The 22,608-nt window shown below is 37.3% G+C and overlaps 1 protein-coding gene across 1 annotated transcript in view; it reads left to right on the forward strand.

Annotated features, from left to right (window-relative positions):
- LOC136026240 (uncharacterized) overlaps positions 1–22,608 on the forward strand; it is a 142,560-nt gene that overhangs the window by 48,630 nt on the left and 71,322 nt on the right. The window contains exon 4 of the mRNA XM_065702597.1: positions 6,919–7,200. Coding sequence (XP_065558669.1) covers positions 6,919–7,200 — 282 coding nt within the window. The remainder of the gene's footprint in view (positions 1–6,918; positions 7,201–22,608) is intronic.

Genomic DNA, 22,608 nt, shown 5'->3' on the forward strand with positions numbered 1-22,608 from the left:
AAAAAAAAAATCAAGAAATGGAGAGAAACACACGGGAAATATAATTATAGTGTGGGCTATGTATCCGCACAATAGGGAGGGGGGAGGTAGCAATATAGTAACTGTAGTCAAAATGTTTTAAGTACGATTATTCTGCATATTGTAAGAAAGATTTGTTTTGTTAACATGTTTCCTTCTCAACAGCCCCAATTCTAGGCTCATACCACAAATCTTAGTGCTGATCATAGTAAATAGTTGCCAGCGATTCAGAAAAAAAATTAAGATGTTTTTTTGTGGGGTGGGGGGTTGTAGAGGCCCCAAGAATCTCTTGGTGTACGTCATTGACCTCCATTTCGTTCTTTCTCAGCTCTCGATTGATTTTTTGCACAGTAATTCTTTTTCTCCTACTCCCTTTACTTTTAAAATTTCATTAATATAATTTCTTCTCCTTAATGATGTCTCTAGATTTATTAGAAAAAAATCGTTTGTCTGAAGTTAGAAGTTTTACTACTTAATTGGAAAATCAACTTGCAACTAATAAAAAAAACGCTTTTTATGGCACTTGGTATTAACCAAGTGACATATAGCAATCGCCAATTCTGTCGGTCTGTCTGTCGGTCGGTCTGTCGTTCCCGGTTTTGCTACTTTAGGCACTTCCAGGTAAGCTAGGACGATGAAATTTGGCAAGCGTATCAGGGACCAGACCAGATTAAATTAGAAAAAGTCGTTTTCCCGATTTGACAATATGGGGGGGGGAGTGGGGGGCCGGTTAATTCGGAAAAAATAGAAAAAATGAAGTATTTTTAACTTATGAGCGGGTGATTGGATCTTAATGAAATTTGATGTTTGGAATGATATTGTGTCTCAGAGCTCTTATTTTAAATCCCGACCGGATCTGATGACATTGGGGGAAGTTGGAGGGGGGAAACCTAAAATCTTGGAAAACACTTAGAGTGAAGGGATCGGGATGAAACTTGATGGGAAAAATAAGCGCAAGTCCCAGATACATGATTGACATAATCGGAACTGATTCGCTTTCTTTGGGGTAGTTGGGGGGGGGAGTAATTCTTAAAAATTAGAAAAAATGAGGTATTTTTAACTTACGAACGGGTGATCGGATCTCAATGAAATTTGATTTTTAGAAGAATATCGTGTCTTAGAGCTCTTATTTTAAATCCCGACCGGATCTGGTGACATTGGGGGGGATTTGGGAGGGGGAAACCTAAAACTTGGAAAACACATAGAGTAGAGGGATCGGGATGAAACTTGGTGGGAAAAATGAACACAAGTCCTAGATACATGATTGACATGACCGGAACGGATCCGCTCTCTTTGGGGTAGTTGGGGGAGGGGTTAGTTCTGAAAAATGAGAAAAAATGAGGTATTTTTAACTTACGAACGGGTGATCGGATCTCAATGAAATTTGACATTTAGAAGGATATCGTGTCTCATAGCTCTTATTTTAAATCATGACCGGATCTGGTGACATTGGGGGAAGTTTGGGGTGGGGGAACCTAAAATCATGGATAACGCTTAGATTGGAGGGATCGGGATGAAATTTGGTGGGAGAAATAAGCAGAAGTCTTACATGCGTGATTTAAATAACTGGAACGGATCCGCTCTATTGGGGGGGGGGGCTTAATTCTGAAAAATAAGAAAAAATACGTATTTTTAACTTGCGAAGGAGTGATCGGATCTTCATGACGCTTCATATTTAGAAGGACCTCGTAACTCAGATCTCTTATTATAAATCTCAACCGGATCAAGCGTAATTGGGGTTGGGGGGGCAGTTGGGGAGACCGGAAATCTTAGAAAATACTTAAAGTGGTGAGATCTGGATGAAACTGGATGGGAAGAATAGAAACCTGTCTAGGATACTTGACTGACATAACCGGACCGGATCTGCTCTCTTTGGTGGAATTGGGGGGAAGGGTAATTTTGAAAATTGAGGTATTTGTAACTTACGAAAGGGTGACCAGGTCTTAATGAAATTTGATATTTAGAAGGATCTTGTGCTTTAAAGTTCTAATTTTAAATTCCGACCAGATCCTGTGACATTGGGGGGAGTTGGAGGGGGAAACCAGAATTCTTGGAAAATGTGAAAATTGGGGTATTTTTATCTTACGAATAGATGATCGGATCTTAATGAAATTTGATTTTTAGAAGGAATTCATGTCTCAGAGCTCTTATTTCAAATCCCGACCAGATCTTTTGACATTGGGGGGAGTTGGAGGGGAATATCTTGGAAAAACACTTGGAGTGGAGGAATCGGGATGAAGCTTGATGGATAGAATAAACAAATGTCCTTGATACGTGATTGACATAATCGTAGTGGATTCGCTCTCTTTGGAGGAGTTGGGGGGAGGGGTTCAGTGATTTGGCGAGTTTGGTGCTTCTGGACGTGCTAGGACGATGAAAATTGGTAGGCGTATCAGGGAGGTGCACAATTTGACTTGATAAAGTCGTTTCCCAGATTCGACCATCTGAGGGGCTAAAGGGAGAGGAAAAATTAGAAAAAATGAGGCATTTATAACTTTCTAGTGGGTGATCGGATCTTAATTAATTTTGATATTTAGAAGGACATCGTGAGTCAGAGCTCTTATTGTAAATCCTGACCGGCATTAAGCCTCTTATTTTCCTTTTTAAATCAATCTATTGATTCATAGAATTTTGTTAGAGCTCATACCATATGATCTCTTGGCTCTTAGCTCTTCTCGCCTCGTCACAAATGCCATATGAGCTCTTAGCTCTTGTTAATTTACGAGTTACCTAATCACTTTAAATGCTTTTCATAAATTTATATTTAACAAAATATTTAGGGGTCAGAGGTTTTTCTGAGGAGTTGCCTACGTTCGAAAATCATGTATTCAATGTGTTGCGTTTGCCGCGTATGTAGTTAAAGTGTGCCACACATGTTATAGAGTGTGAAGAGCAAGGTGAAACACGCAGCGCTTCAAAATGTGGGAGAGAATGGCAGAGAATGGGCATCCCTTGGGATTTTCTGTGTAAATTGTAAATACTCCTCTCCCCAGTTCTAAGAACTTGGAAGAGACGTGCTCACCCATGACAATGTCGAATCTAATTTTTTTTTTCATTTTACAGAATTCTGTTAAATTGGCAACATGAGCAACGCCAGTCTAAACGGAGATTCTACTAATTTAACTCCATATGTATTTAATGCTAAACATACTTTTTTAAAGCTCCACATGGGACCACTTGATTCGTTAATCTGTAATTTTGTTGAACCCGTTAATGCTGATTCCCTGTTTTCTAAACCGTAAAAGCAAATAATGGGCTATAAATTGTCTGTAATCTGGGAAATTTCTTGTCGCTAATAAAAGATAACCAGGAATTTAGAATTCCATTGTACTCCTGAAAGAGGAGAAAATCGCTAACGATTACCCAAGTTGTTCGTTTCGACGTATGCTGCACCTTAGCGACAACTGTTGATAGAAAAATACTATGGTCTACGAATAATGTGTTTTGTCTTAATTTCAACTTCAACGTTAGCCCTGATTCCCAGAAGTGCCTATTTAGGGCTTGAAAAGGTGATGTAATTGGTCATCTCCTTAGATTTTGAAAAATAACTGTCCTGACCAATTCCATTGAAAAATATCTTGTTTTGCTGTTTTTATTGAACAAAGTAAAAAACAACGAAACTGCCCCTGCGTTTTTGAAAAATATTTTTTGTGCCCCCCTTACCTTATTCATGATTGGCACCATTTTTAATCCCTTTATTTTCCGTTTCTAATGGTATTTCCAAAATATTGATAGACAGTTACCTCGTACCTTCAGCCACAAAGGCAGGTAAATTGTGTGTAGCCTACATTTAGCTTAAAATGAAATTCTGCTCCAAATGATGGTTATAGTTTTCCTACACGTTACGTTCAATTTTCCAGCATACAGCCATGTTGTGCCTAAAATCAAAATTTAGGGAAAATAACGTTTATAAGCTTCTCGTTAGGGTAGAGGGGCTGTTCATTCTCATAAATCATGTACACCAGGTGGAGTGTGCCAAGCGTGACAGAACTGTACCAAGTGCTCTGTGAGATGTGCCAAGCGTTTTGGGAACTTTATACCAAGCGTGACAGAACTGTGTTGCACCCTTGGCGGTCCGTGATGTTTACCGGTTTTGGGAAGTGGGAAACCCATCATTTGGGGCAAGATTGCCACAGTTTGGGCTTTTTAGGATCTTGAGGTTTCAGTCCTAATTTTGGGATCCTAGGCAGAGTATAGAAAATAAAAGGCATCGCCGTCAAAAAGTGAATTAAGTAGATATGTTATTATTATTCAATGTATTGGGAAATTTTTGTGTTTTTGCGATTTGTTGGAAAGAAATCTTTTTATATTGTTCCATTTTTCGTGGTAGCCTTGCGATGGAACACTTTATTGTTCTAGAATTTGTATTTGAGAAAGAAAATTACTATGTTTTGTTGAGTTGCTTAATTTGTCATAATGTCTAATTGTCAATTTGTCAAAGAATAATTTGTCAAAAATAAAACTCCTGTGTCAATAAGAGAGAAATGATTCCATATCTTAAGGTCAATAGAGTTGTGGCCATTCTTACTCTCCGAGCTTGACGCAAATTTGCTTTCCAAGTTTTGTAATTTTTTGTGAAGTGCCAGAATTGGCGACAAGGTCTTTCGCTGACCCCTAAACATGAAATTCTAGGTCAAATTCTGACGCTCACGCCATGTCTTGTGAACAAACAAATTATAAGTATAATGTATAAGTATAATGATCCATGGAAGAAAAATTAATCTCTTTAACTTCAGCTGGCCTTAGCGGAGGTCGCTTTTATCGCAGACGCAAACTTGTTTTCCGTGCTTGAATTTGAACCAAAAGCTGGTCTCATAACTTTTTGTTGAGTGCAAGTAATCGATAGTCTTTTATACTTTTCAAACTGCCCAACATAAAACAAGAATGTCTTGCTAAACTACCCGAATCACCTCTTTTAAATACTGGAGTGGTTTAATGTTTCTGAATTCTTTCGGTTTTATTTCAAATCCAGCTTTTCACTTTTTTTTAGATTATGCCAATTATATAAGGGCCTAAAGGCAATTTCGAGGTTTCAGAAGTTCGAGGGTTTCAAAGGAAATTCGTAAAAAAGTGTTTACATTCCAGTAAATCAGGAGACGTCCACCTTAAATCTGATCTTTATATCAAGATAGTTCAATCTCTATCCCCCTGAAAATCTGCTTTGCTAATTGTAGAAAATGTGTGCTTCTATTTTCTATATGGTTTGAATTAGTAGATCGAATTGGAATGAATTAGTAGGTGGCCTTTCTTGAAGGATTAAAAAAAACAAAAACAAGTTTTTTCTTTAACTGAAGGTAAGGAGTGACATTAAAATTGAAAATGAACAAACAATATTCCGTATATGATAGGGGCTGTCCCCTCCTCAATGCCCAGCTTTTTATGCTAAAGTTTTTATTAATATACAAAGTAGAGTTTTAACAAAGAGTTAAACTTTAGTGTAAAGAGCGAGACGTTGAGGAGGGGACAGCCCCATTTATATACGGAATAATTTCTGTTCGTTTCAAGTTTTAATGTCGCTCCTTACTTTCAGTAAAAAAAAACTTATTTTGTTTTTGTTTTATTTATTAATGTTTTTCACTAATGCAGATTCAAGTTGGCTTCCCATACATAAAAAATTAAAACGAAGTTTTCATACCAATTTTGGCAGATTTATTCCATATATGAAGGTTTGCCTCCTCAATACCTTGATCTGTACGCTAAAGTCGTTAGCACTTTCAAAAACCCTTCCTGTTCTAATTAAACTATTCCTTTGTCTCATTACCCGTTCTTAAAAAATTGGGACAAACATTGAAACTTTAGTGTAAAGAGCAAGGTATTGAGGAGGGAGCGACCCTTCATATGTAGTATAATTTTGTTCCTTTTGAGTTTTAATGCTGCTCCTTACTTTCAGTTAAAAAACTTTTTTTTTAATTTTGTTCTGATCGTTTTTCGAATAATACCGGTAAATATGGTTCACCCTCCTTGAAATATACTGCCCCTTCCTCACGGAAAACTGCTCCATGGAAATATGATCCAACGTAAAGTACAACCCACCCCTGTCAAATTCCCTCCAGACAGTTCCATCCTCGCTGAAAATCCCACTCCCTATAAAATTGCTTGCGGACGACTCAGCCTAAAAAATTCTCCTTAGCATTCTTTCATTTAAATAAGACTTTAATCTCTAATTGGATTCTCGATAGCTCCAGAAATGCCCCATTCCGTGTAAATTATTTTCCGGAAACCAGAACACGTGGAAAATACTATACAGAAACTATGGACAAATTTCATAACTTACAGGCCTCTCCCACAGACTATGGGTTCTCAGTTTACACCCAAAGACCTAATTGTTTGCTTTTCAACTATACTAAGCAAAAAGGCTATCTCAAATTTTGAACAGATAACTTTGTGGAAGAAATGGGCGCGGGAGGGGGCCAGTTACCCTCTAATCATATTGTCACTTAAAAGGGGACTAGAACTTTTAATTTCCGTTCGAATGCACCCTCTTCCGATCTTCTAGGACCGCTATTTCAATCTTGGAAAAAAAAATCAAATAAACACGCATCCGTGATCTGTCTTCTGGCAAAAATAGCAATGTTTCCGTTTTTGTACACAGGGGCTGGAAACTTCTTTGTATTTAGGAGTTTGACACAAAGTTTCTGTAAAGTGGATTTTGCAGACACTTCTGTAAAAATCCCAAAATTAGAGCTTTGTAAGTTTTTCCATTGTATTTTATGGTTTGAGAAAGGATTTGGCCTCACGAAAACCATGATTCTTATTTAAAGTCAACGGAAAACATCTCACTAAAAGCCCTTCATGAACACCGAATCTAGACAAATTTGAGTGTTTATATTTATAATTGAGTGGGGGCTTCAAGCTCAACACCTCGGCTTCAAGCTCATTTGACGCTTAATTCATTTTCAGGTTGCCATCGCCTGAAGAACGGGCACAGGCTGCTGCACGTATCTTTATTGATGAAACTGTGAAGCTGGATGTTACTGGACGCAACTTTGACCGTATGGCGGCTAATCGACGATCTCTTACCCGTATTGAATATGATGAAGAAGCAGAATCAGCAACCAGACGAAGAAGGCGAAGAAAAGAGAAGTCTAGAAGGAATACAATTGCTGGAGACGGCACGGGAGAGATAAGAGATGTACTTGAAAGTAAAGTTACCGATGTTGTTGAGAAGCCTGCAATACTCAGGTTAGTTTTTCATTTTCTTTTCTTCTCTCTAGGAGAGGAAAGCCGAACGTTTCATTCGTAGCAATGGTAAAAATTTTCATTTATATTTACACAAAACGAGAAAGTGATGATGTATTGTTACTACTAATACCACTTCTACTACTGCTAATAATTCATTGCAGAAGTAAGCCAACCGAGGCCAAGAGAGATGTAGACGCTCCTTCTTTAACTTATTCTGCTCATAACTTAATTACTTAAATTACATACTTAATTGCAGTTAAGCACTTAAACTACTTAATAAATTAATCAATAAAAACATAATTTCATTTAATAGTACATTACAAAAACAAATTGAAATTAGGGATATACTTCATAGTCAAAATAATGGTGCTGTTCAGAAGTGGATATTACTTAGTTTAGTTTTTTTTTATAAATTATTTAGTTGGTATTTGATGAAACAAGTCAGAAATGCCATTTCTATTATAATTAGAACTGTTGAATCGTTCAAACTAAATCAAATAAATCAATCAATATTGTGTAACAATCAATCATAAAAAACATTCCCTTCAAAATCAATCTGCGGGGTTTCATATCCAAAGAGCAGGAAGCAGAGATTTGACATACTAAAGAAATAGTAAAGAATTTTAATTTCACTGGGCTTTTAGAAATGATTAAGAGAAAGTCGAAAGAAATGGAAAAAAAAGTATGGGAAATTACGCATATATTAGGAATGGAATATTTTATAATCAAAAAGAGAAGTTTCTGAACTCAGATTAGCCTTACAGCTGATCTTACATAGTTCGTTTTGTAGCCTAGCAAATTTTTTAGAGAAAATCTAAAAATGGAAAACTGCTTTTGTTAACATTGCATGCACGGTTGCCAGATTTTCTTGGATTCTTTTAACTAGAACTGCGTAATCTTTTTTCTGAATAATCGCCCCAAAGAGTGTGGATTGTACGGTTATCCAGATCTTACTCAAACCTCTTAACGAAAGCATCGATGTAACATCGATGACTGGTTTATACAAGTATATGAATTCCCTTACTTTTGATGAACTTCTCCTAATCTCCCCTTACTTTACCGCCAAACAGACAAAAAGGGACAGTGATACATTCAAACAGAGGAGCAGCTTCATTTGGCGCTACATCACTGTTCGGAATGATATTCCTGAGGAAATTTTTCCGAGAAACGTCTCTCTGGATTCCCATAAACGAAGGTGCAAGAGACTCCTCGAGGTAGAACGAGATTAAGGATTAGTGGTATATCAAATACTAAGAAATGGCTGACCCCGTGTATCTCGTTATGAAATAAATGTTGCTATTAATTAATTATATATTAATTAAAATTATTTTGGATTTAATAGCCCCTGTCAATTCTTATTTGCTTATTCGTCTAAAACAATCATATCCTGGTACGACTGATTGCACAAGAGCTCCAATGAGCTCTTGCAACACTTGAGCTGATAAATTAGACATGGCTTTTGAGTTCATTTTTGGATGAAATGGGTGTTAATGGCAGAGCGGCTCAAGACAGATTTTGATTAGGCTCATGGATGTGTCAGACATTATTTATGAGCTCAACAAGCAGGCAGATGTATGGGACATGCTTGATGTCCATAGCTACAATGCGGACTATTAAAGACATATAGATTTATTAGATTAAAGGCTTACTGAAGGCATTTTGGGTCTATATATTGGGAAACTATAAGAAGTGAAAGTCTGTTCCAATGCATAGTCTGGTGTGTCATTTTTGGGGAGTGAAGAGAGGGGCACTACCCCCTTATATTCTTCATTAGATTCTGAAAATACCTTTGTGGGGGATATCCTTGTGGAAAACCATCATCTTTGCGCATTTTCATTAAAAAATAAAGAACAAAGAAATAGACCTCCCCCCCTTTTAAGCTCGAAAAATAAATCTTACCCTTTCCTTTCTTTATGCGCAGAATTGATCCCACTGCAAATAGCTACAGTTTTTGCTCAATAATCCCTTAGAAAGTTTCTCTAGAATATTTTCTGTGAAGTAACTAGCGGCATATTAACGTGTGTCATGGTGTCGTATAGCCTACTATATACCCCGTGGATGCATTTATTTGAACTGGCATTTTGGAATGATTTTTTAAGGGGTGGGAAGAATCACATTCAGGAGTAATAATCATAATTTCAGTCGGTCTATTAAATGTAAAATATTATATTTTATTACCTGAACCTCTTTATAATTTGAAATTAACCATAGTTTTGCTAATTTGGCATTATATTACGGTATCTTATCGGTGTTTATAGTCACTTCTAACGGTTACGCCCATGGGGAGAAACATATCTTCTAAAAGCTTTACTATTTTTGATATGCCAAAAGTTAAATGTACCAAGAACAGCGAAAAATCAAACCTGACTGTTTGAATTGGTTAAGCGGAAACTTGAACAACCATATATCCCTGTAAAATCAGGGAAAAAATTGCGAATTTAATTTTCAACTAAGAAGACATCCGTATGCAGTTCTTTAGTTTTAGACAGTATAGGCGCTAAATTTAAAGTTACAAATTCTGGTGAAAAATCCATAAAAAATAAATTCGAAGCAAAAGTGTTGACGCCACTGGTTGTTATTATCATGTGTATCACGAAACCAAGCCAAGGAAGAGATCTTAAAGGCCCATTGTCACCAAAACGAAAAATTAGTTCCAGCTGTGGTATTAATGTCCTTATTCCCGGGCGTAGTATTTTGGGATAGAGCTTGCCTATTTTTTTCCCCTTTACAGAAGAGACATCCTTCGTAGTGTCAAGATATCATATCATTGTTTCCTCCATCCCGAAAACCCCATCCGCTATCTTCAGACCGACTTGGGAATGTAATGTTTGTGCAGCAAAAGAGAGGGGGTAGTCAAGCACTACTCGCCAGCCATCAGCAGCAAGAGGTATTTGACCATCAGAATCGGTACTGGCTAGAGAACTTCTTTTCCCCACTTTGACACCTCAGGGGCTCTCAATTCGCCATGGTTGGTGTTTCATGCTTTAATGCGGTTAATCCTTTCACCATGATTTTGGCAGCCATTGTTAACTGCAATTCCTCCTTTCTTGATTCCGTATTCCCCCCCCCAAAAAAAAAAATTGCCTTAATGTCAGAAACTGGGAAGGACGGCCAGTGGCTGGGCGGTAACAGCAATTAGCTGTAGTACGTCCTTACTGTGTCTACTACCTTCAGAGGTAACAGTGGCGTAATTTCGTCAACGTCCTGGGAACAGTGCAAAGTTGGAAACATTTTTCCCTAATCAAATGAAAATGACAGTGAAAACTAAAACATGAGTCATATATCACCATAAAGGCAAAGATATACTAATGAAAACTGACCTGTTTCTCTGAATACTTGAATTATGCAGGCTTATCTTCATTTTGACAAGATTTTTTGCAGAAACTAAATTTCAGCAAGGGGGGGAACTGATGTTTGAGGGGCAAACTTGGGCTTGGAGGGAGCAGTACCACGAGAAGATTGTCATTACTACCTAAAAAAATTAATCACTAATAAGACGAAACTCAAATTGTTTTTATGCGATAAAAGTAACTTAAATCTTCCAAGGAAAAAGATGAAATCTATTTTTGTGCGCTATGAATGAGAAAAATGTCAATGGAGGCATATAAAAGACTTTTTTCAAAATGTACATGGCGATTCTTATAATTTTTAATGCGTCGATAAACGCTCATGTAAAATTTACCGCTGCCAAATACCTTTAACTGGCGGGAAATCAAACGGTCTTAGACATCCAGATATTTTAAATCAGCGACTTGGCTATATGCATTACCGATGGCCCGAAGCTTCTAATGTATCATACTAGTAGATTGTAGACCACCTTTGATAGGTAAATCCAGTGATATACAATGACGGTATGCTCAGACTATTTTTTTTTCAAATAATTTGTAAAACCTGGGCAATATTTGGTATAGAATCGATTGGCGGAAAGAAAATCTGTTTGATTGTTTGAAAAAAATCCCGCAGAATTAAATTCGTAGAGCAGATCTACTGAAACTAGAAGCGATTCCGGAAGTAAAAGGGGGATTTCAGCGATCAGTTATTGTCGAAGTTGACTAAAAAATGGCATTAAACTGCCACAATTGACCACAAAGTAACATATCTCGAGGATTCAGTATTCTGTAGATTTTTGGTTGTTTCGGCTTTTTTTGGACATCGATTGGGAGTCCAGTAGATCTCCCAAAAGATCATTAGAAACACTGGGTACGTTACACAAAGCAATTCTACTTGAAGTGATACCGTTTTGTTGTTGGTATTTATGTTATTTGGTTGGTACGTAACTATTATTTAGTTGATATTAGGCCATTCGGTTGGTATTTTATCGTTTTGTGATCGGTATATTGGTGTTGTTTGAAGCAAAAAAAAAGAACATGGCTTGAAGAACAGGGGATAACATTTTACACAGACCAAGGAGTGAGATGTACAACGCGCAAATCGTCGCTTCATGCCTAAACGTCGCATCTGACATTGTCTTACTTCTCAGATAATTCCACAGAAAGTGTTTACTAAGCTATTGCAAAGCAACTATGTGTAAAGGGGGAATCATCGGGAGATTGTATTTGAGTCATACTTTGATCTTCCCGGATCAAATTGCCCTAGTGATGGCCTCCCTCCTTTTAGGATATTATATGTGGAACAATGGCAGTTCAGGCCTCTCTGGCGCCCGGGACAAAATCATGACTACTCACCCCTCTATCCCACAGAATTTTTAGACGAAATTAAAAAAAATCGTTTATTAACAAAATTATTTGCAGTTTATCAATGAATTGGCAATTTATTTTTTATTAGCTGTTTTATATATTTTTTAAATTATTTAATTATTATTAATATAATTATTATTATCTAATTATTTTTATTTTTATTTTTTTTAACTGATTAATAATTTGTTAATTATTTTTCTTTTATTAACTGTTCACTCTACTTTATTTTAATAAAAATAAAATTTCAAAAATTACAAAATGATTATAACGGTTAAATCATTTACTTGGAATTTTGTGCCCCTAAAATTTCTGCGCCCAGGGCAAGTTCCCCCTCTGTCCCCCTTAAAACTCTCTGATGTGGAATCATGCAATCTGGATTGCATTTCTGGGAATCTAGAAGAGATATTAAAATTTCACCTCAGATCTCGTCTTGAATAGATAATGCGATGTCGGATAAGTCCCAACATTCCATTATCCGTTAGAAGTTTCAAAAATTTTAAATGTCATAAAACAGACTGGAAGTTAAGGGTTATCAGTATCAACATTTTCACCACTGATCCCTTGAGAATAATTTTCGTAATACTGAGTAAATAAACCGATGAATGTAGTGGAACTAGATGGCTTTAACCTGTTGTAAATCACCTGATTTCTTTTTCGAAGGTCCACCTCCTATGGAAGGGGTGATATTAGTTTATTTTGACAAATTGGGTTTGATTTTCACCAAAGTTGGTAAGTGAGAGCTATTGAAGCCACATATTACAATTTGAGGCCGAAAATGCAATTTGGTCCTTAAAACACAATAATATATCTAGAGAAACTATAAATTTGCTTCCCTGATTAAATGGTGTGTATTTGAATCATATAATTATATTTTTTTCTATCTTCTATGATTTTGTGGCGAAAAGGTTGAGTTCACAGTGAAGCACTTTCACATTTTTGGGAAGATTCGGTTGCGGCCTTAAATTTTGGATAAATGTTTTTCATGTGAATGGTGTCACAAATACTTTGAACAGTTATACAAATTTTTGCTGAAGATGAGTGTCTGTGCTGAAAACCCATTACAATTTAATTTGATTGTCAATTCAAAAACATAAAATAAAAAACATTGAAAAAGGTTTACCGAATAAAATAAAATTAATTTAAAGTTGTTCTGCAAAAAGATTAAAAAAAAAACTGTCTTCCTTTTCACAAAGCGAAGCATGCTCCCCTGGTATTTTAGCTATTGCTATAGAATAATTTATAACGTTTGCTTTAACTATGGTGACAGTAAAGCTACTTACGGAATTTATTTTGAATAAGGCGAATGAATAGTTATTTACGGGATTTATCTTAACTATGGCCGTAGAACAGCTATTTATGGCATTTATATTAACTATCAAACCACCTTCGAAATCCAATTTACAAACTTAACATCTCAAAGTTTGGGGTTTCTCACGGGTAGGCCACACACGTAGCTTATGATAATTAGAAATATGGCCATCGTCGAATTATACCTATCTTAGTGAGTATTTCTCATTCTGTATATGCAAACACAGTATTTAAGAAGGTACAGAGTCATTTTTATTCAATCCAAGACAAGAACTATGGTAGTAAATATTTTCGTCAATTTCTTGTTCCTCTAGTAAATATAGTCGTTTGCGTGATAAAAGGGGCAATTTCCATATTCCAAGTTTTTCTCTATTTTTTCTGGTTTTTCCAATTTCACAATGCTAATTTTATATATCAGACGATGCAGCAATCACGATGCTCTTCTGGTGAAGTAAATGTATCAAATCAAAAAGAATTTGCTACTTTTACAAAATAAATAAAAAATTATACAGGGTTGGTCTTTGTCAAAAATATGAAAGTATTATAATTCAATATATTCTACTCCTCTCTGTGGGAAGCATTGTTTCTTGTATATTGAGTACAAAAAAAAACAAATAAAAAAAAAACAGCGAAACACTGGTGTTTCCGGTTTTTATGGCACTTGGTATTAACGAAGTGACATATAGGAATCGCAAATTCTGTCGGTCTGTCTGTCTGTCGGTCCCGGTTTTGCTACTTTAGGCACTTCCAGGTAAGCTAGGACGATGAAATTTGGCAGGCGTATCAGGGACCGGACCAGATTAAATTAGAAATACTCGTTTTCCCGATTTGACCATCTGGGGTTGGGAGTGGGGGGCCGGTTAAATCGGAAAAAATGGAAAAAATGAAGTATTTTTAACTTCCGAACGGTTTATCAGATCTTAATGAAATGTGATGTTTGGAAGAATATTATGTCTCAGAGCTCTTATTTTAAATCCCGACCGGATCTGGTGACATTGGGGGGGGGGGAGTTGGGAGGGGGAAACCTAAAATCTTGGAAAACACTTAGAGTGGAGGAATCGGGATGGAACTCGGTGGGAAAAATAAGCACAAGTCCTAGATACATGAATGACATAACTGGAACGGATCCGCTGTCTTTGGGGTAGTTGGGGGGGAGGGTTAGTTCAGAAAAATTAGAAAAAATGAGGTATTTTTAACTTACGAACCGGTGATCGGATCTCAATGAAATTTGATATTTAGAAGGATATCCTGTCTCAAAGCTCTTATTTTAAATCCCGACCGGATCTGGTGACATTGGGGGGGGGGGACCTAAAATCATGGAAAATACTTAAAGTGGAGGGATCGGGATGAAACTTGGTGGGAAAAATAAGCAGAAGTCTTAGATACGTGATTGACATAATTGGAACAGATACGCTCTATTTGGGGGAATTTGGGGGGCAGGGAGGGTTAATTCTGAAAAATTAGAAAAAATGACGTATTTTTAACTTACGAAAGAGTGATCGAATCCTCATGAAACTTCATATTTAGAAGGACCTCGTAACTCAGATCTCTTATTTTAAATCTCAACCGTATTCAACCTCATTGGGGGGGGGGTGGAAATCTTAGAAGATACTTAAAGCGGAGAGATCAGGATGAAACTGGATGGGAAGCATAAAAACAAGTCTAAGATACGTAACTGACATAACCGGACAGGATCCGCTCTCTTTGGTGGAGTTGGGGGGGGGGTAATTCGGAAAAAGGAAGTATTTGTAACTTACGAACGGGTGATCAGATCTTAATGAAATTTGATATTTAGAAGTTTCTTGTGCTTTAAAGCTTTTATTTTAAATTCCGACCAGACCCTGTGACATTGGGGGGGGATCTCAGATGCTCCATTTTCGACTCGAATTGGATCCGGGGACATAGGAGGTTGGAGGAGGGAAACACATATCTTGGAAAACGCTTAGAGGGGAGAGATCGGGATGAAACTTGATGGGATAAATAAGCACCAGTTCTAGACACGTGATTGAACTAATTGGAATGGATCCGTTCTCTTTGGAGGAGCTAGGGGGTCTTAGTTTGGAAAAATTAGAAAAATTGATGTATTTTTAACTTAAGAACGGTTGACCGGATCTTAATGAAATTTGACATTTAGAAAGAATTCATGCCTCAGAGCTCTTATTTCAAATCCCGACCAGATCTGTTGACATTGGGGGGAGTTGAAGGGGGAAATCGGAAATCTTGGAAAACGCTTAGAGTGGAGGAATCGGGATGAAGCCTGGTGGATAGAATAAACAAATGTCGTAGATACGTGATTGACGTAACCGTACTGGATTCGCTCTCTTTGGGGGAGTTGGGGGGAGGGGTTCAGTGCTTTGGCGAGTTTGTTGCTTCTGGACGTGCTAGGATGATGAAAATTGGTAGGCGTGTCAGGGAGCTGCACAAATTGACTTGATAAAGTCGTTCTCCCCGATTCGACCATCTGGGGGGCTGAAGGGAGAGGAAAAATTAGAAAAATTGAGGTATTTTTAACTTACGTGTGGGTGATCGGATCTTAATGAATTTTGATATTTAGAAGGACCTCGTGACTCAAAGCTCTTATTTTAAATCCCGACCGACATTAAGCCTCTGATTTTCCTTTTAAATCAATCTATTGATTCTTAGAATTTTGTTAGAGCTCATACCATATGAACTCTTGGCTCTTAGCTCTTCTGGCCTCGTCACAAGTGCCATATGAGCTCTTAGCTCTTGTTCGTTATCCAACTATCTTCATAATATTTTACAGCTCTACAAATAAAAAAGCAGACTGAAGTATATACAAGTAAATTGATTAGGCTTATCTCTTACGACACCTGTTTATCTAGGGGCCATTTTTATGGGGACGTTGAACTTCCCTTCACCTCGCCTCCTTGTTAAAATAACCGTTTGTTCTACAAAGATGAACAAACGTTCCGCAAAAAGATGAAGTTCTATACGAAACATATGCATACATTCACGAAAAAAAACACCAATCTCAACAAATCTTTCAAAACAAGATAGAAAATTAAATGGAAATTTCATCCTGGCTGTTACCAGTTTGCTTTTACATTGCTTTTTTAGAAAACTAAATAAAAACTAACTGAAAGTAAGGAGCGACATTAAAACTTGAAACGAACAGAAATTACTCTATATATAAAAGGGGCTGTTCCCTCCTCAACGCCTCGCTCTTTGCGCTAAAGTTTGACTGTTTCTCTCAACACTACTTTTTAAAACAGCAAAAAATACAAAATTCCTCATTTTTTTAGATAGGAGCTTGAAACTTGTACAGTAGGGTTCTCTGATACGCTGAATCTGATGGTGTGATTTTATGACTTTTAGGGGGTGTTTCCCCCTATTTTCTAAAATAAGGTAAATTTTCCCAGGCTCCAAAATTCCGTTTTTTTTAGAGTTTTGGTTACTATTGAGCCGGGTCGCTTCTCACTACAGTTCGTTACCAAGAACTGTTTGATATTCTATTTCAATATATCTGCTATTGTTTTATTATATCTAAGTCAGGCATATAAATAGGATTTTTTTTATCGGTCGGGCAGGGGAAATAACAAATACTTTAAATCTGAAGTTCACGGATGTTTGGGATGACTTAAGAATTTTAGAGCAGCCCGGGCCTTGAGCTCCATCCCCACGTAACTGTGCTAGGTGTATACAAGCAAACAAAACGAAAAAGAGTCAGGCCTTTAATGCATGTTGAACAACTAAATGCTTTATCACATACCCTATTCACGGAAGAAAAACTACCATATTTACATCTTAGAAGTTTTCGATTGGTATGAGATTTTTTTTTCAAATTTTACCAATGATATTCAAACTTCTATACAAGTTGAGCTTTACCCTGGTCCCAAGGCAGGGTTGAGCCAGATGTTTAAGTTAAAGATGGTCTAGATGAGGAGAAAAGCGAAACATACGAATAGACTAGTTAATTTTAAGATGGCAGGCCTACTGAATACAGAATTCTTGTTGCCCCTCCCCCCTATATTTTTTACTGGAAAAATGGGTTTAGAGTGATCGCCCTTCTCGGTCATCCATCTAGAGCAATGGCTCCCAACCGCTTTTGGGCCATTCCCCACCTAGGCATTTCTAAAATTCTGATGCTCCCTAGTAAATGTTTAAATTCTGACCTTCTGAAGGAAGTTTAAAAGCCATTAACTTGTTTTTTTTCGTCCGCTAGGCATATTTTATGCTAATGTAAGATATTGTTTGCATAAAAACCTTTTATACAATACATGAGATTATTGTAATACTATCCTGCACTTTTTTTGTCCTTTAAATGCATATGAATGTGACGTGATTCACATAAAAAATGTTTTTTTTTCCAAATTAAGGCCGTGAACATAGTCAGCCGAATGGTACACGTCCTGCCAATGACCCACCAAAATTTTGCCATACCCCACTGGCGGGGCCTGCACCCCACGCTGGGAATCACAGATCTAGGACTAAACGGAAAGCAGGTTGTTTCCGAATGGGGTTGAAAGAGGTCATAAGAAAGGGTTTATAGGAAATTAGAGCTTCTTGGCATGATGTAAAGAGGGAAGCCTTAAATAGATTACGATGGGGGAGGAGCAGGTGCAGCTCTGTTCGCTTTTGGTGATCTGTTCTGTTCGTGGTGTGGTGCTGCATTGTTTTGTTTGTAGTAATAGCAGTAGTATAAAAGGAAAAAAAAAATCAAACGCTAGATGGCAATGATTTTTATTTTGGACACAAGTTTCGCTTGGTTTCCCTAAGTTTCCCCTGCTCTTCGATTGAAGGTGCACTTCAATAATATAAGAAGCTGATAAAATCGGAAATCGGTACTAGTGTCGATGATACCGTAAATGTCCGAAATTGGTGGATGTCGACATTTACCGGTGAATGTAGGCTACGGAACACCTTTTTTTTCATCCTTGGATTTATTCAGCGTTGTCAGTCAACTTTTTCAGTTTTATGCAAGGTTTGATAGTGACAGGTTAGGGTGGATTAGGTTTTTAACCTATTTTTGAGATTTATAACCTAATTTAACCTAACATAACTTAAACTAACATAACTTCAACTTTTACCATCAAAGCTTGCACAAGACTGAACAAGCTTATTCGCAGAGAAAAAGGAATTTCGGAAATTTATCGGTAAATGTCGACATTAACCAGATTTCGGATATTCACAGTAAGATCCAAAAGGAAAATTACCTGCACCCTTTAGCGTTTGCCAATTTTGTTTGACTCTTGCCTGTATACCTGTTCTTTTAAGTATTTTAGAATGTAGGGGAGAATTAAGAAGCAGAATTGTGCAACCATTACGCCTACCAGCTTAAAGTCAACTAGCCTACTTAATTGGCAAAGATTTTTTCCAAGTTAACCCAGGCTTATATTATTTAGAATAGAATTAGTTTAAAACAACTCTTAAAAAGAAAAGATACTAATGATCACTTACATTAAAATATCAGCTTTAGTTCTATACTAATCTGTATATCAGTTATTCAACTTCCTTCAAAAGTTCTACTTAAAAAGAAAAGATTTGTACTAATCATCACTTACATTGAAATATCAGCTTTACTTCTATACTTACTGTTATATCAGTTATTTAACTTCCTTTTCTAAGATTGCATACTTTTTATGGCACTTGGTATTAACCAAGTGACATATAGCGATCGCAAGTTCTGTCGGTCTGTCTGTCGGTCTTTCGGTCTGTCTGTCCCGGTTTTGCCACTTTAGGCACTTAAAGGTAAGCTAGGACGATGAAATTTGGCAGGCGTATCAGGGACCGGATCAGATTAAATTAGAAATAGTCGTTTCCACGATTTGACCATCTGGGGGGGGAGTGGGGGGTCGAATAATTAGGAAAATACAGAAAAAATGAAGTATTTTTAACTTACGAACGGGTGATGGGATCTTAATGAAATTTTATGTCTGGAAGGATATGGTGTCTCAGAGCTCTGATTTTGAATCCTGACTGGATCTGGTGACATTGGGGGGAATTGAGAGGGGAACCTAAAATCTCGGAAAACGCTTAGGGTTGAGGGATTGGGATGAAACTTGGTGGAAAAATAAGCACAAGTCCTAGACACGTGATTGATATAACCGGAACGGATCTGCCTTCTCTGGGGGAGTTGGGGGGGGTAGTTCTGAAAGAGTAGAAAAAATGAGGTATTTTTAACCTACGAAGGAGTGATCGGATCTTAATGAAATTTGATTTTTGGAAGGATATCGTGTCTCACAGCTCTTATTTGAAATCTCGACCGGATCTGGTGACATTGGGGGGAGTTGGGGGGGGGGGGCTAAAATCTTTGAAAACGCTTAGAGTGAAGGGATCGGGATGAAACTTGGTGGTAAAACTAATCATAAGTCCTAGATACGTGATTGAAATAACCGGAACGGATCCGCTCTCTTTGGGGGAGTTGAAGGAGGAGGGTTAATTCTGAACAATTAAAAAAAAATGAGGTATTTTTAACTTAAGGAGTAATCGAATCTTAATGAAATTCGATGTTTAGAAGGATATCATGCCTCAGAGCTCTTATTTTAAATCCAGACCGGATCTGATTATGGAGAAGTTGGGGGGGAGCCTAAAATCTTGGAAAACGCTTAGAGTGGAGGGATCGGGATGAAACTTGGTGGGAAAAATAAGCAAAAGTCCTAGATACGGGATTGACATAACCGGAACGGATCTGCTCTCTTTTGGGGTGTTGGGGGAGGGTTAATTCTAAAAATTAGAAAAAATGAGGTATTTTTGACTTACGAAAGAGTGATCGTATCTTAATGAAATGTCATATTTAGAAGGACCTCGAAACTCAGATCTCTTATTTTAAATCCCGACCGGATCCAGTGTCATTAGGGGGGGGGGGCGGAAATCTTGGGAAACACTTAAAGCGGAGAGATCAGGATGAAACTTGGTGGAAAGAATAAGCACAAGTCCAAGATAGGTGACTGACATAACCGGAGTGGATCCGCTCTCTTTGGTGGAGTTAGGGGAAGGGAAGTAATTCGAAAAAATGAGGCATTTGTAACTTGCGAACGGGTGATCAGATCTTAATGAAATTTGATATCTAGAAGGATCTTGTGCTTTAGAATTCTCATTTTAAATCTCAACCAGATCCGGTGACATTGAAAGGAGTTTGGAGGGGGAACCGGAATTCTTGGAAAACGTGAAAATCGAGGTATCTTACGAATGGGTGATGGGATCTTAATGATTTTTGATATATAGAAGAATCTTATGTCTCAGATGCTCCATTTTCAAATCGAATCGGATCCGGGGACTTAGAGGGTTGGGTGGGGGAAACAGAAATCTTGGAAACCAGAAATCATGGAAAACCCTTAGAGTGCAGAGATCGGGATGAAACTTTATGGGAAGAATAAGCACAAGTTATAGATACGAGATTGACATAATTGGTACGGATCCGTTCTCTTTGAGGGAGCTGGGGGCTGTTAATTTGGAAAAATCAGAAAAATTGAGGTATTTTTAACTTAAGAACGGGTTACCGGATCTTAATGAAATTTGATATCTAGAAGGAACTCACGTCTCACAGCTCTTGTTTCAAATCCCGACCAGATCTTTTGATATTGAGGGGAGTTGGAGGGGGAGGACGGAAATCTTGGAAAACGCTTATAAATGTCGTAGATACGTGATTGACGTAAACGGACTGGATCCGCTCTCTTTGGTGGAGTTAGGTGGTGGGGTTAAGTGCTTTGTCGAGTTTGGTGTTTCTGGACGCGCTATAACGATGAAAATTGGTAGGCGTGTCAGGGAGCTGCACAAATTGACTTGATAAAGTCGTTCTCCCCGATTCGACCATCTGGGGGGCTGAAGGGAGAGGAAAAATTAGAAAAATTGAGGTATTTTTAACTTACGTGTGGGTGATCGGATCTTAATGAATTTTGATATTTAGAAGGACCTCGTGACTCAGAGCTCTTATTTTAAATCCCGACCGGCATTAAGCCTTTGATTTTCCTTTTAAAGCAATCTATTGATTCTTAGAATTTTGCTATAGCTCATACCATGTGAGCTCTTGGCTCTTCCGACCTCGTCACAAGTACCATATGAGCTCTTAGCTCTTGTTTAAGATTCCTACTGATTTTTGGGATATATGGAAGGTAAATTGTGTTTGAGGGCTTATTGGGATTCTCACATGGTAAATTATCGTGGATTTTACGGGAGTGTCTTTTAAGTCTACGGTTATTTGTATTATTAATAAATAAAAGAGGATAACCATTTTCAAAAAGTATGTCTCTGATAAAGTCTAGTTCCGCTGTGATGGACGAATCGGAACAAATATTTAGGGCACGATCGACGAGAGAGATTACGACAGCTCTTTTAAGTTCTTCGGGGTGGTTTGATTTAAAATGTAAATATATGTTGTTTTGTGTTGGTTTTCCGTAAATAGTAAAATTGAGTTTATCTAAGCCACAAATAATTAGCATATCTACGAATGAGATTTTATTTGCAATTCCAATTTCTAAAGTAAACTATTAATTCCTATCATATGTATTAAGGTGATCTAAAAAACCCCAATGTTCATTTTCCCATTAGTTTCAAAGTGAAATCACGTCATCCATATAACGTCCCCAAAAGATACATTTCAAAAAATACGAATTTAACGCCCAATTTTCGATATGCTGTACGTAAATAATTGCCAGTAACCCGGAGAGAGGCGCGCCCATGGATAAGTCATTTATTTGCTGGTAGAAAGAATTACGGAATTGGAAATACATTGAGTACTTGTTACAAAGTTTGACCAAGTTCGTTAAGACGTCGCAACCTAATCCTGTTGCTGAAACTTCTATTAAGTTATAATCTTCGTTTATTTTATTTTGGAAAATCTACGAAATGAATCATCAATGAACAACCCTATTTATGCTCAAAGATTCACTCCTGGACTGGCTGTGGTTAATCCGTCCTCTAGAACGCTTGAATCATTGGAAATTCCAACTCTCGAAAAAGGTCCAAAATTCTCTTTTCTTCCAAAACAAGTTCCTGTGGCGGATTTGATTTCCTCTCTAGAGCCTTCTTTGCACAAATTTCGCCTCGAATTGCCTCGTTTCATCATAATTTATTCATCGGTTCTGGTTGAACTTCGCTGAGGTAAGGATGCTGGGACTGTTTTGAAGAAAACTTCTTCATTTTAGTTTAACTGTATTTATTATGTTGTAATTGTTTTCTTTATATATTTTTATATTGCTGAGGACGGTCCTTTACCTTAGGGCCGAAGTATTCATTCCAATTTGTTTCCCTCTGTCTTGAGAAATTCCCTATATTTCTTCTTTTTTTGGTGTTTTTAATCTAGTCGTCCTGGTAATCTCTATCTTCAATCCCTATCTTCTCATTTTAAAGAATATGGCAGAGGTCTAAGTCTTTATGTTTCTCATTCTCTTTGGACACACTGCAATTAGAACCGTCAGACTGCAATCTGCTGTCATAGTTACAA

Source organism: Artemia franciscana, chromosome 4 (genome assembly GCF_032884065.1).
Source record: "Artemia franciscana chromosome 4, ASM3288406v1, whole genome shotgun sequence".
Taxonomy (NCBI): Eukaryota; Metazoa; Arthropoda; class Branchiopoda; order Anostraca; family Artemiidae; genus Artemia; species Artemia franciscana.